The 15,960-nt window shown below is 41.8% G+C and overlaps 1 protein-coding gene across 1 annotated transcript; it reads left to right on the top strand.

The window, feature by feature from the left end:
- Window positions 1-10,596: 10,596 nt before the first annotated feature.
- Window positions 10,597-11,607, top strand: LOC143797199 (taste receptor type 2 member 7-like). Its single transcript, XM_077281059.1, has one exon. The coding sequence runs from the start codon at window positions 10,678-10,680 to the stop codon at window positions 11,605-11,607; it is 930 nt and encodes a 309-aa protein (XP_077137174.1). The 5' UTR covers window positions 10,597-10,677.
- The last annotated feature ends 4,353 nt before the right edge of the window (window positions 11,608-15,960 follow it).

The raw sequence follows: 15,960 nt of genomic DNA, 5'->3' as shown, positions 1-15,960 counted from the left end.
TCCGCTTTCCATCCTCAGACGAATGGCCAGACCGAGCGGATTAATCAGACCCTGGAGACATATCTGAAGTGTTTTGTGTCTGCTGACCAGGATGATTGGGTTGCTTTTTTGCCATTGGCGGAGTTCGCTCTCAATAATCGGGCCAGCTCTGCCACTTTGGTGTCCCCGTTTTTCTGTAATTCGGGGTTTCATCCTCGATTTTCCTCTGGTCAGGTGGAATCTTCGGATTGTCCTGGAGTGGATGCTGTGGTGGAGAGATTGCATCAGATCTGGGGGCAGGTGGTGGACAATTTGAGGTTGTCCCAGGAGAAGACTCAGCTTTTTGCTAACCGCCGTCGTCGTGTTGGTCCTCGTCTTCGTGTTGGGGACTTGGTGTGGTTGTCTTCTCGTTTTGTCCCTATGAGGGTCTCTTCTCCTAAGTTTAAGCCTCGGTTCATCGGCCCGTATAAGATATTGGAGATTCTTAACCCTGTTTCCTTCCGTTTGGACCTCCCTGCATCCTTTTCTATTCATAACGTTTTTCATCGGTCATTATTGCGCAGGTATGAGGTACCGGTTGTGCCTTCCGTTGAGCCTCCTGCTCCGGTGTTGGTTGAGGGTGAGTTGGAGTACGTTGTGGAGAAAATCTTAGACTCTCGTGTTTCCAGACGGAGACTCCAGTATCTGGTCAAGTGGAAGGGATACGGCCAGGAGGATAATTCTTGGGTGAATGCATCTGATGTTCATGCCTCTGATCTGGTTCGTGCCTTTCATAGGGCCCATCCTGATCGCCCTGGTGGTTCTGGTGAGGGTTCGGTGCCCCCTCCTTGAGGGGGGGGTACTGTTGTGAATTTGGATTCTGGGCTCCCCCGGTGGCTACTGGTGGAATTGAACTGGTGTCTTCATCTTCTCTGTTCACCTGTTCCCATCAAGATGTGGGAGTCGCTATATAACCTTGCTGCTCTGTTAGTTGCTTGCCGGTCAACAATGTTATCAGAAGCCTCTCTGTGCTTGTTCCTGCTCCTAGACAACTACTAGATAAGTTGGACTCTTGTCCATGTTTGTTTTTGCATTTTTGTTCCAGTTCACAGCTGTAGTTTCGTTACTGTGTCTGGAAAGCTCTTGTGAACAGGAATTGCCACTCTGGTGTTATGAGTTAATGCCAGAGTTTTAAAGTAATTTCTGGATGGTGTTTTGATAGGGTTTTCAGCTGACCATGAAAGTGTCCTTTCTGTCTTCTGCTATGTAGTAAGTGGACCTCAAATTTGCTAAACCTATTTTCATACTACGTTTGTTATTTCATCTTGATTCACCGCCAATACATGTGGGGGGCCTCTGTCTCCTTTCGGGGTATTTCTCTAGAGGTGAGCTAGGACTAATATTTTCCTCTGCTAGCTTTATTTAGTCCTCCGGCTGGTGCTGGGCATCTAGAATCAACGTAGGCATGCTACCCGGCCACTGCTAGTTGTGCGTTAGGTTTAGTTCATGGTCAGCTCAGTTTCCATCTTCCAAGAGCTAGTTCCTATATATGCTGATGCTATGATCTCTTGCCATTGAGATCATGACAACAGGGCCAGCCCTGAACGCATGCTGACACAAAACATTGACGTCCCACTGGTAGCTGAAACGGTGCTAAACACACAATTCTCACAGGCAGAGCGGTATTGAATCCACTAACACACACTAAAAACAAGTGACACTAGCATGCCCAAGTGCTTCGCTGAAAGCCCTTTATGCGCCAGGCTTTACCCCAAACACTCACACCCAGTCAGATGGGGCTGCCACATCACCAGAGCAGAAAGCATCCGAGTACCAATGACAAGGCACCACATTATGGACATGCTCAGTAAGGTGATTTCTGGACCCAAGAGAGTGGGGCTGCCTCTGAATACCACTTGTTACGATATACTTTAGCTTGAGAACCAGCAGTAACCACAAGTATAACAGGAGTCTGAGCAAGATGCTGGGACCAACATCTGCACTAAGCAGCAGACCCAGAGGGCTGGGCTTGAATATGAGACCAGAGCACCAAACAGTGCCTGTGATACATCCCACATGGGACTGGTGTCCTCAGCGAAACCACACAACAGATTTTCTCCTGTTATGCTTGTGAAAATTTAAAAAAAATCGGACGCAAAGAACATTTTGTGGTAAAAATTAGATTTTTATTTTCACAGCTCAAAGGGTTTATAAATTTCTTGAATGTGGTTTTAAGGACTTTGAGGTTGCAGTTTTTAAAATGGTTTAACTTTTCGGTACTAGCTATCAAATTGGTTTTGCAAATTTTGTTGCAAAAAATTAAAATTTGCTAATCAAATTTTAACCCTTCTAACTTTGTAACAAAAAAAATCTATGCAGAAGTAAAGTAGACATGTGGGAAATGCTATTTATTAACTATTTTGTATGACAATTCTCTGGTTTAAGGGCATAAGAATAAAAAGTTTTAAAATTGCTAATTTTTTCAAAATTGTTGCCAATTTTCCGATATTTTCACAAATAAGCAAGTCATATCGAGTACATTTTACCAGTATAATGAACTTCAATATGTCAAGAGAAAAGACTGCTAGAATCAATGGGATGCGTTGAAGTGTATAGTAGTTATTCCCTTATAAATTGACACTGTTCAGATTTAAAAAATGAGGTTCCGTCATTAACTTATAAAGTAGCTCAATCCTTAAGGGATTAACCTTGTTCACAAATTTCTTCCATTAAACATTTACGGCATTGTGTTCTCAAATGGATACAACACTGCTGTATTTATCCCTAGACTGAATGCAGGTATCAGCAGATTTACTAGAAAAAGGACTTTTGTTTCAATGATACCGCAGTATGCAAGTATTGCAATAGCAATTTCTTTTTCTGTGTGTGTGCTTTTACATTTTATTACCGAGTTAGTAATGGGGGTGTCTGATAGACAACTCTCCATTACTAACCCCTGGGGATGATGGCAGCTGTGATTTTTGTCAAATCTCAGCTGACATAAACCCCAATTACCATTACAACGATTTCCATTGCAATAGGGCATTCAGGAAGAACTTGGCAAAGCACTAGAATTGGCACATCTCATGTGATGCCACAGGCCCTGATGGTAGCAACACTGGCAGTTGTAGTAGTACTTTGAGAAAAGCAAATCTTGATATGGGAATCTGGTGATGGTTGGGGGAGTGGATAATTAACTCAGGCTTTTTTCCTCTCAGTGGCTGCTGTCGTTCCAATTATAGAAAATTATAGTGCTATGGTGGACAAGACCTAGACCAGAAGTATTTAAAAGAAGTGATATATTTATTCATCTTGGGAATTCTGCTTGGAAGCCACCCACTCCGCATGGATGCCGGCAGCAGAGCCAAAGCAGGAGTATCGGCAAAACCACTTAAGGAAAATCAATGATTGTGTTTTCCTGAAACAACCTTGCCTGGGTAAACACAGTGGCTGCGCCCATACCCTTAGTAGCAAATTTAGGACAGAGAAACATTAAAATTACTAAATGTGATAGTACCTGAAGGACGTTTACTGTAAATAGCTGGCTTTGACCTTAGTAGTCCAACTTTGCCTTTGACTCGGAATTTGACAGAGTAGGTACCAAAACTAAGCAAATCTGCTAAGTTAAAATTATGTAAATCTAGCACGTCCCCTCAAGTGGAGAAATTTATGTCCTCAACCAAAATAGGTATTAAAAAAGGATCAGAGACAAAGTGTGGACAGAACTGTGAATCGCTAGGAAATAAATCAGTATTAACCAGTAAACAAAACATTTATGAAGAAATGGGCTCAAATATAGATCGATCTATGTCAGCGGAAATAGAAACGCAACAAACCATGGCATTTTTAGAAACATTTATATTGCAGGTCCTGTTGTCTGAAGCTAAGAAATACAGTAGAATGGAGCCATGTAAAATGTAGAATTACAAATAGACGAAATAAAGAAAAAAATTGCCATTTTTTGGTCAGATATTGCATTTCTAGAGTATACAAAGGAACATGACAATGATGCAAGTTGGTCATGCAACTGTGAGTAACCTGCATGTCCTAAAATGGTACTGTAGATGTAGCATCTCAGGATTTGTCTCCCATCATGCACATCAGGCAGCAATTGCGCAGGGAGTTGCCAGCAGCAGATATTGATGATTTGGCCAAGTGAATTCAGCATGGCAAAAGATTACTCAGACCACCATTAATAACCATTTTACCTTTTGCTGTCGTAAATTTATGGCATGATGGTAAAGCTTCTTCTACTGCAATCTTGCCTGAGGAGAAGACAGAAATAGGTTATTATCATTATAGCGCCATTTATTCTTTGACGTTTTACATGTGAAAAGCGGTATACATAACAAAAAACAAGTACAATAATCTTGAATAAAATGAGTCACCAACTGCTGCTGGAGGAGAGAGGACCCTGCTTGTGAGGGCTCACAGTCTTCAAGAGATGAGTGAGGATACAGTAGGTGAGGGTAGAGCTGGTCGTGCAGCAGTTCGGTGGTTACTGCAGGTTGTAGACTTGTCGGAAGAGGTAGATATTCAGGTTCCTTTTTCAGGTTTTCACAGTAAGAGAGAGTCTGATATGTTGGGGTGGAGAATTCCACAGTAGGGAGGATGCGCGGGAGAAATCTTGTATGCGATTGTGGGAAGAGGCGATAAGAGGGGAGTAGAGAAGGAGATCTTGTGAGGATCGGAGGTTACATGCAGGTGAGTACTGGGAGACGAGTTCACAGATGTATGGAGGACACAGATTACAGATGGCTTTGTATGCCATGGTTAGGGATTTGAACTGGAGTCCTTGGGTAATGAGGAGCCAGTGCATGGATCACCGTAAGCACTTACATAAAATTATATTTCATTGAAAAATTCTTTAAAAGTATTAATATATCACCATCACCAAACCAAGCAAAAACGTACCACAGGGAGGTGCCTGCCCTTGTACTGGCATGAATGACCCTACCTGATTGCAGAGGTTGGCACCCTAGGCGCGGCGCAGTTGCGCCCCCGCTCCTCGATGGCTCACCGTGCTAGCCCCTCTGTTGAAAGGGGAGTGAGGAAAATGAAAAAAAGGTGACAGAAAGACTACAGTATATGTAGATATATTGGATCATTTAGACAAAATTAGTAGAGCTGGTCTGTATGATCTCAGCTTTCTAACTATAAGCTGTTAACTGAGCTATATAGCCTGTTCAAATTGAAAAAGGTCCAGTAGATATTTGTAGTTAGTGTCTATTCTTGTTGGAGATATTGAGCATTCAGCATTCAATACTAATTTCTAAATATATATTATACTGCAAAAAATGATTGATTAAGATCCATACATGTATATCATACTGTCACAATCAATCATATTCCATCATCATGATAATGTAGGTATTCAGGTTAGTTCTATGTAGAGGAAAGATATAGGAGTCAAACATCCATAATCACATCCATAGATCATACAAAAACAACATATATCTAGCTCCACAAATATATTCCTGCTTTGTTGCTACCTAGTATTGGGAATCCGTTATTTTGTCTCTCTCTAGTTGGACATTTTCCAATTATAGTATCTCCTATGACATAATTTCTATTGGATAGTGTTATTGCTAGTGTTGAGCGATACCGTCCGATACTTGAAAGTATCGGTATCGGAAAGTATCGGCCGATACCGGCAAAGTATCGGATCCAATCCGATACCGATACCCGATACCAATACAAGTCAATGGGACTCAAGTATCGGACGGTATTCCTGATGGTTCCCAGGGTCTGAAGGAGAGGAAACTCTCCTTCAGGCCCTGGGAACCATATTAATGTGTAAAATAAAGAATTAAAATAAAAAATATCGCTATACTCACCTGTCCGACGCAGCCGGGACCTCAGCGAGGGAACCGGCAGCGTTGTTTGTTTAAAATTCGCGCTTTTACTTGGTTACGTGAAGTCCCGGCTTGTGATTGGTCAGGGCGGCCATGTTGCCGGGACGCGGACCAATCACAGCAAGCCGTGACGAAATTACGTCACGGCTTGCTGTGATTGGTCCGCGTCCCGGCAACATGGCCGCCATTAACCAATCACAAGCCGTGACGTCACGGGAGGCTGGACATGCGCGTATTTTGAAAAGCGCGCGTGTCCAGCCTCCAGTGACGTCCCGGCTTATGATTGGTCACGGCGCCATGTTGCCGGGATGCGGACCAATCACAGCAAGCCGTGACGAAATTACGTCACGGCTTGCTGTGATTGGTCCGCGTCCCGGCAACATGGCCGCCATTAACCAATCACAAGCCGTGACGTCACGGGAGGCTGGACACGCGCGCTTTTCAAAATACGCGCATGTCCAGCCTCCCGTGACGTCACGGCTTGTGATTGGTTAATGGCGGCCCTGTTGCCGGGACGTCACTGGAGGCTGGACACGCGCGCTTTTCAAAATACGCGCATGTCCAGCCTCCCGTGACGTCACGGCTTGTGATTGGTTAATGGCGGCCATGTTGCCGGGACGCGGACCAATCACAGCAAGCCGTGACGTAATTTCGTCACGGCTTGCTGTGATTGGTCCGCGTCCCGGCAACATGGCCGCCCTGACCAATCACAAGCCGGGACTTCACGTAACCAAGTAAAAGCGCGAAATTTAAACAAACAACGCTGCCGGTTCCCTCGCTGAAGTCCAGGCTGCGTCGGACAGGTGAGTATAGCGATGTTTTTTATTTTAATTCTCTTTTTTACACATTATTACATTAATGTTGTTGCGATACCCGATACCACAAAAGTATCGGATCTCGGTATCGGAAATTCCGATACAGCAAGTATCGGCCGATACCCGATACTTGCAGTATCGGAATGCTCAACACTAGTTATTGCACATTGCCCAACTGGGCCAACAAATGGCCATTCAGATTGTCATTAATCTCACCTCTAGAGGCATTGTGGCTCTTATTTTACAAAGGTATGTCCATAGCTGATGTTCTGGATCCAGACTCCTTCCTCCACAGAAAAAGTTTTCTTATCTTATATAAAAATGTTATGGCACCAAGGAAATACATACAAAAATAACATACATAATCAGTACGATAAAACCAATTCACAAAAAATATACCAACACCAATTGTGATTGTAATTGTAATGCATCACACCATAGGGTTATCATTCCCAAGCAACGGGCATTATCTGGCTACCAAGCCCCATTATAGAATGACAGCAATAAGCTAAATACTCTTTGTTATCACACTCCTGATGAACCTTGGAAGAGGGGAAAGGTGTTGAGTTGCAGTGAAGCTTTGAGTTACAATTGTTGTTGGTATATATTTTGTAAATTGGTTTTATCGTAATGATTATATATGCTATTTTTGTATATATTTTCTTGGTGCCATAACATTTTATATAAGATAAAAAAAACTTTTTCTGTAGAGGAAGGAGTCTGGATCCAGAACATCAGCTATTGACATACCTTTGTAAATAAGAGCCACAATGCCTCTAGAGGTGAGATTAAAGGGAAACTGTCACGTGAGATTAAAGGGAAACTGTCACCCCGTTTTTTTCAAGATGAGATAAAAATAGCGTTAAATAGGGGCAGAGCTGTGCTTTACATTAGTGTATTTTTTATGCCTTTATTGCCCACCTATGCTGCCGAAATACCTTTCCTTCAGGTGCGCAGTGGATTCGCCTGTTGGGCATGCGTACACCACTACGCCACCGACGGAAAGATGAGCAGGATCTGGGGGAGAAACAGCGATGTCACCACACCCATATGACCAGACCAGCGTGAGTGACAGCCCAAAACGGCGACTTTAAAAAGGTATTTCGGCAGCATAGGTGGGGAATAAAGGCACAAAAAATACACTAATGTAAAGCACAGCTCTGCCCCTATTTAACGCTATTTTTATCTCATCTTGAAAAAAAGGGGTGACAGGTTCCCTTTAATGACAATCTGAATGGCCATTTGTTGGCCCATTTGTTGGCCCAGTTGGGCAATGTGCAATAACACTATTCAATAGAAATTATGTAATAGGAGATGCTATAATTGGAAAATGTCCAACTAGAGAGAGACAAAATAACGGATTCCCAATACTAGGTAGCAACAAAGCAGGAATATATTTGTGGGCCTACATATATGTTGTTTTTGTATGATCTATGGATGTGATTATGGATGTTTGACTCCTATATCTTATCTCTACATAGAAGTCACCTGAATACCTACATTATCATGATGAGGGAATATGATTGATTGTGACAGTATGATATACATCTCCAACAAGAATAGACACCAACTACAAATATCTACTGGACCTTTTTCAATTTGAACAGGCTATATAGTTCAGTTAACAGCTTATAGTCAGAAAGCTAAGATCATACAGACCAGGGGATGCCACTTCGCAGGATCTAAGGTGGCAACCTCCGCAGTCAGGTAGGGTCATTGAGGCCAGTATAAGGGCAGGCACCTCCCTGTGGTAAGTTTTTGCTTGGTTTGGCGATGGTGATATATTTAATACTTTTAAAGAATTTTTCAATAAAATATAATTTTATGTAAGTGCTTATGGTGAGCCCCAGATGGGTATATACTTGCGATACCTATTTTTGAAACTGTGGAGCCAGGGCAGGGATTGACAGAGGGGAGAGGCCATGGAATAGCAGGGTAAGAGGTGGAATAGTCAGGCAGCAGAGTTTAGAATAGATTGGAAGGGTGCTATAGCATTAGAAGGGAAGCCACAGAGCAGGAAGTTGCAGTAGTTGAGGCTGGAGACAATGAGGGCATGCGCTAGTGTTTAAAGCCACTTCTTCTATTTTGCTGGCTATAAATCGCAAAGAAGTGAACAGAAGCATAAGCACATCAGATGCTTCTGTAGGACAGGTGATCACATGATTATCATCATTTGGAATACCGTATATACTCGAGTTTAACCGAGATTTTCAGCGCATTTTTTTAGGCTAAATGTGCCCCCCGTGGCTTATACTCAAGTTATTGTTCCAGGGGGTCGGCAGGGGAGGGAGTGTCAGCTGTCACATCATACTCACCTCCTCCCGGCACTTCTCTGCATGTCTCTGCTTCTCAGATGGTCTCTGGCACCCACAGCTCTTCCTGTGTTCAGCGGTCACGTGGTACCGCTCAATAAAGTAATGAATATGGACGCGACTCCACTCCCATAGGTGTGAAGCGCATATTTATTACTTTAATGAGTGGTACTATATGACCGCTGAACACCGGAACAAGCTGCCAGCACGCGACAGAGACCATCGGAGAAGCAGGGATGTGCAGACCATGCCAGAAGGGGGTGAGTATGATGGAAGAGGGTGAGCCATGCGATATTCACCTGTCCCCATTCCACCGCCAGGCTCTGTCTTCCGCGTCCTCTGGTTGTGACGTTCAGGTCAGAGGGCACAATGATGTGTTTAGTGCACGCCCTCTGCCTGAACAGTCACTGCAGAGACCCGGAAGACAGAGCAGCATGCGGCGGTGGAATGGAAAAAGGTGAATATCGCAAGTGTCGGGGTCCTGAGCCAGCGGCGACTCTGGCACCTGGCTCCCATAGCACGCCGGCACCAGACCCCCAGCGATGAGAGGTGAGTATGTCATTTTTTTAGCAGCATATGGGGCATATTATTCAATGCAGCATCTTATGGGGTCATCAACCTTTATGGAGCAGCACATGCGGCATATTATTCTATGGAGCATCTTATGGGGCCATCAACCTTTATGGAGCAGCATATGCAGCATTTTATTCTATGGAGCATCTTATGGGGCCATCATTAACCTTTGTGCAGCATTATATGGTGCATATTTTTTGTAGGGAGCATCTTATGCGGCCCATCATGAACTTTAAGGCGCATTATATGGGGCTCCTGATTCAATATGGATATTCAAAAACACTTAACCTACTGATGTCTCAATTAATGTTACTTTTATTGGTATCTATTTTTATTTTTGAAATTTACCAGTACCTGCTGCATTTCCCACCCTAGGCTTATACTTGAGTCATTAAGTTTGCACAGTTTTTTGAGGCAAAATTAGGGATCTCGGCTTATACTCGGGTCGGCTTATACTCAAGTATATACGGTAAGTTATGTAAAAAATAAACACATGTATAAAACATCTGCAAAAAAAATCTAAAATAAAATAATGAAAAATAAAAATCTCAAAAAATATGAAACTGCTTTTAGTATAAAAAATGTTTTATTACACACATAAAAAATTACATATACTAGGTATCCAAAGGACTGTAATCTAGAGAAATCATATAACAGGTTATTTAGTATGAAACGTGACCAGTGAAAAAACATAGATACATCACAAAACAAAAAATACTTTTTCACAAAGAAAAATATATGAACTACTCAGTGATGTACCCCAAAAATGTGCTGAAATATAATTATATATTTGTTTTGCATGATGAGAACCCTTATGTAGCTACATGAATGAAAATATTAAAAGAATATGAGTGCTGAAAAGAGAAAAGGCAAAAACGACAAAAAAAAAGTCAGGTCGCTAATTCTCATCCAGGCCTGGTCACTAAGGTGTTAAGTCTCCTGTTAATTAATTCTTGACCTGGCATACATTCAAATTCCACCAAACTATATAAACATGCAAATATTTTTCCATTTCACATATCCAATTGTCATATTTTCCATTTCCCGCTTCAGCTAACTATACTGTTTCTCTTACGTGTGTGCAGAATAAAAGCATTTCTTCAAGATGAGAGGTCATTGAGCTGCAAATTGCTTTCAATATAGACTACTAGTATTGATACCGATATGGCGTTTCTGGACGTCATCGTATTGGCTATAGATGTGATTTCTGTATTGATAACATTTCCCGGATACATGTTCATATTGGTTGTGAATATTCTGGACTGGATAAAGAACAAAAAACTTGATATAAGTGATCAACTCATCTCTGGAATTAGTCTATTTATTCTTTTTCATAGAGTCCTTCAAGTCAGCCTTGGCTTAGTTGTAATCACAAAAGGATTTCATTCAGTTTTGCAAGATTCCAAATGTTCCATTAACATTTTGTACATGTCTCAAATACTCTGCACGATGCTCTTCTCCATGTTCCTCGCAGTTCACTTTTGCCTGAAGATTGTGAAGAGCAGCCACAAAGTTTACTCATACATTCAGCATAGGTTCCCCAAGATGTTTCCTTGGATCCTTCTTCCATCTGTGTTTGCTTCTATTCTTATAAGTGCTCCTGCTGCTGTGAAATTGACGGATGTACAACTTCAAAACTTGACTGTTCAGAGTCCAGGCAGCTTATTTTTAGAAATGTTACCTTACTTTACACCTTATATTTTAACATCTTCTTTTTGTCTTTTTGTGTTTTTCTGTTCGGCTCTGAATATAATTGTATCTCTTCGTAGACATGTTAAACATATACATAATAACAGCAAAGAATTTAGAGCACAGATTGTTGAGGCTCATGTCACCGCAATGAAAAAAGTTATCTCCTTACTTGCTTTTAACATCTTCTTTTACACTTTACAGGTTTTTATAGTTGTAATTCATCTATCTCAAATGTGGAATCGTGTTTATCCTTCCTTTTATGCATTGTGTCATGTGACCGGCTTAGTAATATTAATAAGAGGAAGCAACAAATTGCTGATAAAGCTACAATTTATTTGGCTTAATTGTTTTCACCTAGACAAGGCTCCGAGTACAAATTCTGCAGCATTATTTGGTCACTGAATGCACTAAATTATCTAAGAAATGTAACATTTGCAAGTTGTAACTAGAGATGAATGGACCAGGCAAAATTTTAATTCTCCTGTCTGCGCTGATTTTTCCTGGAAATTCAATTTGCAGGGAAGTTATTCTTTGTGAATTTATTGTGCTTTATTATGACCCCAGAAGGGTCATCTCCAGAACCCAGAGAATAGTAAAAAGTAATAAGAAAAACTTATACTCATCTTACCTCTCACCTCTGTGACCCACCTACTCCGCAACATCACTCATCCAGCATTCATCACATTCTTTATACATTGTGAGCACTTAATTCCCAGACTTCTCCATGCTACACCAGAACTTCTGGCTCTGATGAGACAGTTCTGTACTTGCATGCGTAAGGTCACGGTGCACATCATGATGTAATAATGCATTAACCTTGCGCGCATGTGTGCAGAAACACCTTCAGGCCACATCAGACCTGGAAGCCCCAGCCTAGCGTGACGAGTTCTAGGTATTCAGATCTTGCAGCAGCAATCACAAGATACAACAAGGACCCATCAGGTGACAATCAGGAGAAATGCCAGAAAGGTGACTGGTAAAGTGAGTATTCTTTTTATTTTTTAACATCTTCAAGACTTTTTATGGCCATTTTGCGGAAATCGCATGAAAGCGATTAACAAAAAAAAAAAAAATCAACATTTGGGCAATTGCAGTTTTTTATTCGCTCATCTCTAGCTGTAAACCATATGTTTTCAGGACAGTTGCTTTATATGTCTGCCATTCATTGTGAGAAAAGTAAGCAATTATCAAACAACTTCACAAATAACTTTTGTTTTTGAGACAAGTATAAAACAACATAAAAGTAGAAGAATAATTTAATCCCCAATAATTGTATAAACCATATACTGTAAAAAAATATTTGTGGATATTGTATGATTTAATAAACTACTAAATACCAGAAATAAAGCAAAAATACAGCAAAATACTGGCAAAAAATATGCTAAAAGTATAAAAGTACTTCTAAATAAAATTACATAAAACATTGTAAAAAATAAAATATGAGAGATTGTAATTAAGGATGAGGGAATCTGAACTGTAAAGTATGGTGTCGCACTCCGAATACTGACTTTCTACCAAAAGTCCATTTTACTATTTGGCTTTGTTGGCTAATTTAAGTTTGCTGAAAGCCTGCAGCACAGCCAATCAACAAGCTTTTAGGCTGTATACACTTCCGAAGTCATCACACTCATCTCAAGCATTGGCATAGCTGTGATAGGCCATGTGATTTGGAGAGTAAAGAGATCAAAATAGTAACATTTCTCCTTGCGGAGATTGACATGTTAGCCATGCCGAGATGAGGAGACTTAAAGCCGCAATGCTCCTCTGGGAAATATGCAAATATTCTCTTCAGAGAGGAAGAGGACAGGAACTCTAGTGCCACCTATTGGAAGTAGCAATCCTAATATTCAATGTCAACCCTTTAACGAACCTTGTCACATGACTTAGGATAAAAGCCAAACCAGAACCTCAATTTGCAGACATGGTGTGTCGGAGTACTGCTCCTTGTCACTGCAAACTGTGAGATCTGGTTTGGCTGTGTAAGAGGTGTCTGACCGTGATCCAAGTAGCAACATTTCTCCTTTCGGAGAGTGACATGTTAGGCATGCCGAGATGAAGAGACTTAAAGCCACAATGCTCCTCTGGGAAATATACAAATAGTCTCTTCAGACAGGAAGAGGACAGGAACTCTAGTGCCACCTATTGGAATAAGCAATCCTAAAAAGACAGTAAAGAGGAAAGTTGATCTTCTGTGATGGTGAAGTTGGTTTTGGAGGAGGAGAGTTAATTACTTATGAGGAGGGGCTGTGGGGACTTTAAGCAAATGCTTTGAAAGTAGCTGCTTAGGGTTGTGACACAGATATGATTTGAGAGATGAGAATTAACCCCTTAATCCCATTGGACATACTATACCATCAAGGTGACCTGGGACTTAATTCCCAGTGACGGGATAGTACGTCCAGCGCGATCAGCTGCACTCACAGGGGGAGCGCGGTCGATCGCGGCCGGGTGTCAGCTGACTAACACAGCTGACATCCGGCACTATGTGCAAGGAGTGGTCTCGGACTGCTCCCGGCACATTAACCCCCGGCACACTGCGATAAGACATGATCGCAGCGTTCCGGGGGCATAGGGAAGCATCGCGCAGGGAGGGGGTTCCCTGTGGGCTTCCCTGAGACCCTCGGTACAAGGCGATGTGCTCACCTTGTACCGAGCATCTCCTCCCTGCAGGCTCCGGATCCAAAATGGCTGCTGGGCTGCATCCGGGTCCTGCAGGGAGGTGGCTTTCCAGCGCCTTCTCAGAGCAAGCGCTGGTAAGCCTGCAGCCCTGCATGTCTGATCGCTGATCTGACACAGTGCTGTGCAAAGTGTCAATTCAGCGATATGAACTTATAACATGATGTACCCCGCCTTGGGGTAATGTTATAAAGTAAAAAAAAAAATATTCACATGTTTAAAAAAAACAAACCTAAATAAAGAAAAAAAAAATATCGTTCCCATAAATACATTCCTTTATCTAAATAAAAACAATAAAAGTACACATATTTAGTATTGCCATGTCTGTAATGACCCGACTTATAAAACTGTCCCACTAGTTAACCCCTTCAGTGAACACCGTAAAAAAAATTTAAAAAACGAGGCAAAAAACAACCCTTTATTATCATACCGCTGAAGAAAAAGTGGAATAGCACGCAATCAAAAAGACAGATATAAATAACCATGGTACCGCTGAAAACATCATCTTGTCCCGCAAAAAACGAGCCGCCATGCAGCATCATCAGTGAAAAAATAAAAAGTTAGTCTTCAGAATAAAGCGATAATTATTTTTTCTATAAAATAGTTTTTATCGTATAAAAGCGCCAAAACATACAAAAATAATCTAAATGAGGTATCGCTGTAATTGTACTGACCCGAAGAATAAAACTGCTTTATCAATTTTACCAAACACGGTATGAACACCCCCCCTAAAAGAAATTCATGAATAGCTGTTTTTTGGTCATACTGCCTCACAAAAATCAGAATAAAAAGCTATCAAAAAATGTCACGTGCACGAAAATGTTGCCAATAAAAACGACAACTCATCCCGCAAAAAACAAGACCTCACATGACTCTGTGGACCAAAATATGGAAAAATTATAGGTCTCAAAATGTGGTAACGCAAAAAAATATTTTTTGCAATAAAAAGCATCTTTTAGTGTGTGACAGCTGCCAATCATAAAAATCTGCTAAAACCCACTAGAAAAGTAAATCAAACCTCCCTTCATCACCCTCTTAGTTAGGGAAAATTAAAAAAAATAAAAAAATGCATTTATTTCCATTTTCCCATTAGGGTTAGGGTTAGGGCTAGGGTTAGAGTTGGGGCTAGGGTTGGGGGCTAGGGTTGGGGGCTAGGGTTAGGGTTAGGGTTAGGGTTGGGGCTAGGGTTAGGGTTGGGGCTAGGGTTGGGGCTGAGAGTTAGGGTTAGGACTAGGGTTAGTGTTAGGGTTAGGGCTAAGGTTAGTGTTAGGGTTGGGGCTAGGGTTAGGATTGGGGCTAGGGTTAGGGTTTGGATTACATTTACGGTTGAGATTAGGGTTAGGGATGTGTCAAGGTTAGGGGTGTGGTTAGGGTTATGGTTGGGATTAGGGTTAGGGGTGTGTTGGAGTTAGAGGTGTGGTTAGGGTTGGGATTAGGAGTGTGGTTGGGATTAGGGGTGTGTTTGGGTTAGGGTTTCAGTTAGAATTAGGGGTTTCCACTGTTTAGGCACATCAGGGGTGTCCAAACGCGTCATGCCGTCCGATCTCAATTCCAGCCAATTCTGCATTGAAAAAGTAAAACAGTAATCCTTCCCTTCCGAGCTCTCACGTGCGCCCAAACAGGGGTTTACCCCAACATATGGGGTATCAGCGTACTCATCACAAATTGGACAACAACTTTTGGGGTCCAATTTCTCTTGTTACCCTTGGGAAAATAAAAATTTTGGGGACTAAAAAAACATTTTTGTGTGACACAAATGATTTTTGATTTTCACGGCTCTGCGTTATTAACTGTAGTGAAATGCCTAGTCACTGCTCCTGATAGCCAGTTTCCTACTTCACACTGATGAGGGGCAAAAACCCCGAAACAGCTGTCTGTGGATGGATACCATGCTTGGCATAGGTGGTTTTCCTTTATTGGATGTTTTCCTTTATTGGATGCTGCCCTTCCCTTGGTTGTTCCTTCCCGGGGAAAGGCCTGGCTATTCACTGCCTGCGTTGAGAAACACGTGATGGTGTCTCCGCAGCTCCTCTACTTGCATTTGCATATTTGGGGGCAGTGTTCTGGATCACTGCGTTG

Source organism: Ranitomeya variabilis, chromosome 1 (assembly GCF_051348905.1).
Source record: "Ranitomeya variabilis isolate aRanVar5 chromosome 1, aRanVar5.hap1, whole genome shotgun sequence".
Taxonomy (NCBI): domain Eukaryota; kingdom Metazoa; phylum Chordata; class Amphibia; order Anura; family Dendrobatidae; genus Ranitomeya; species Ranitomeya variabilis.
The sequence above is the reverse complement of the archived record's forward strand: the minus strand, read 5'-3'. Positions and strand labels throughout refer to the sequence as shown.

What these genes read in the sequence shown, in the direction of transcription:
- LOC143797199 (XM_077281059.1), top strand. Translation starts at nt 10,678, where the DNA reads ATGGCGTTTCTGGACGTCATCGTATTGGCTATAGATGTGATTTCTGTA.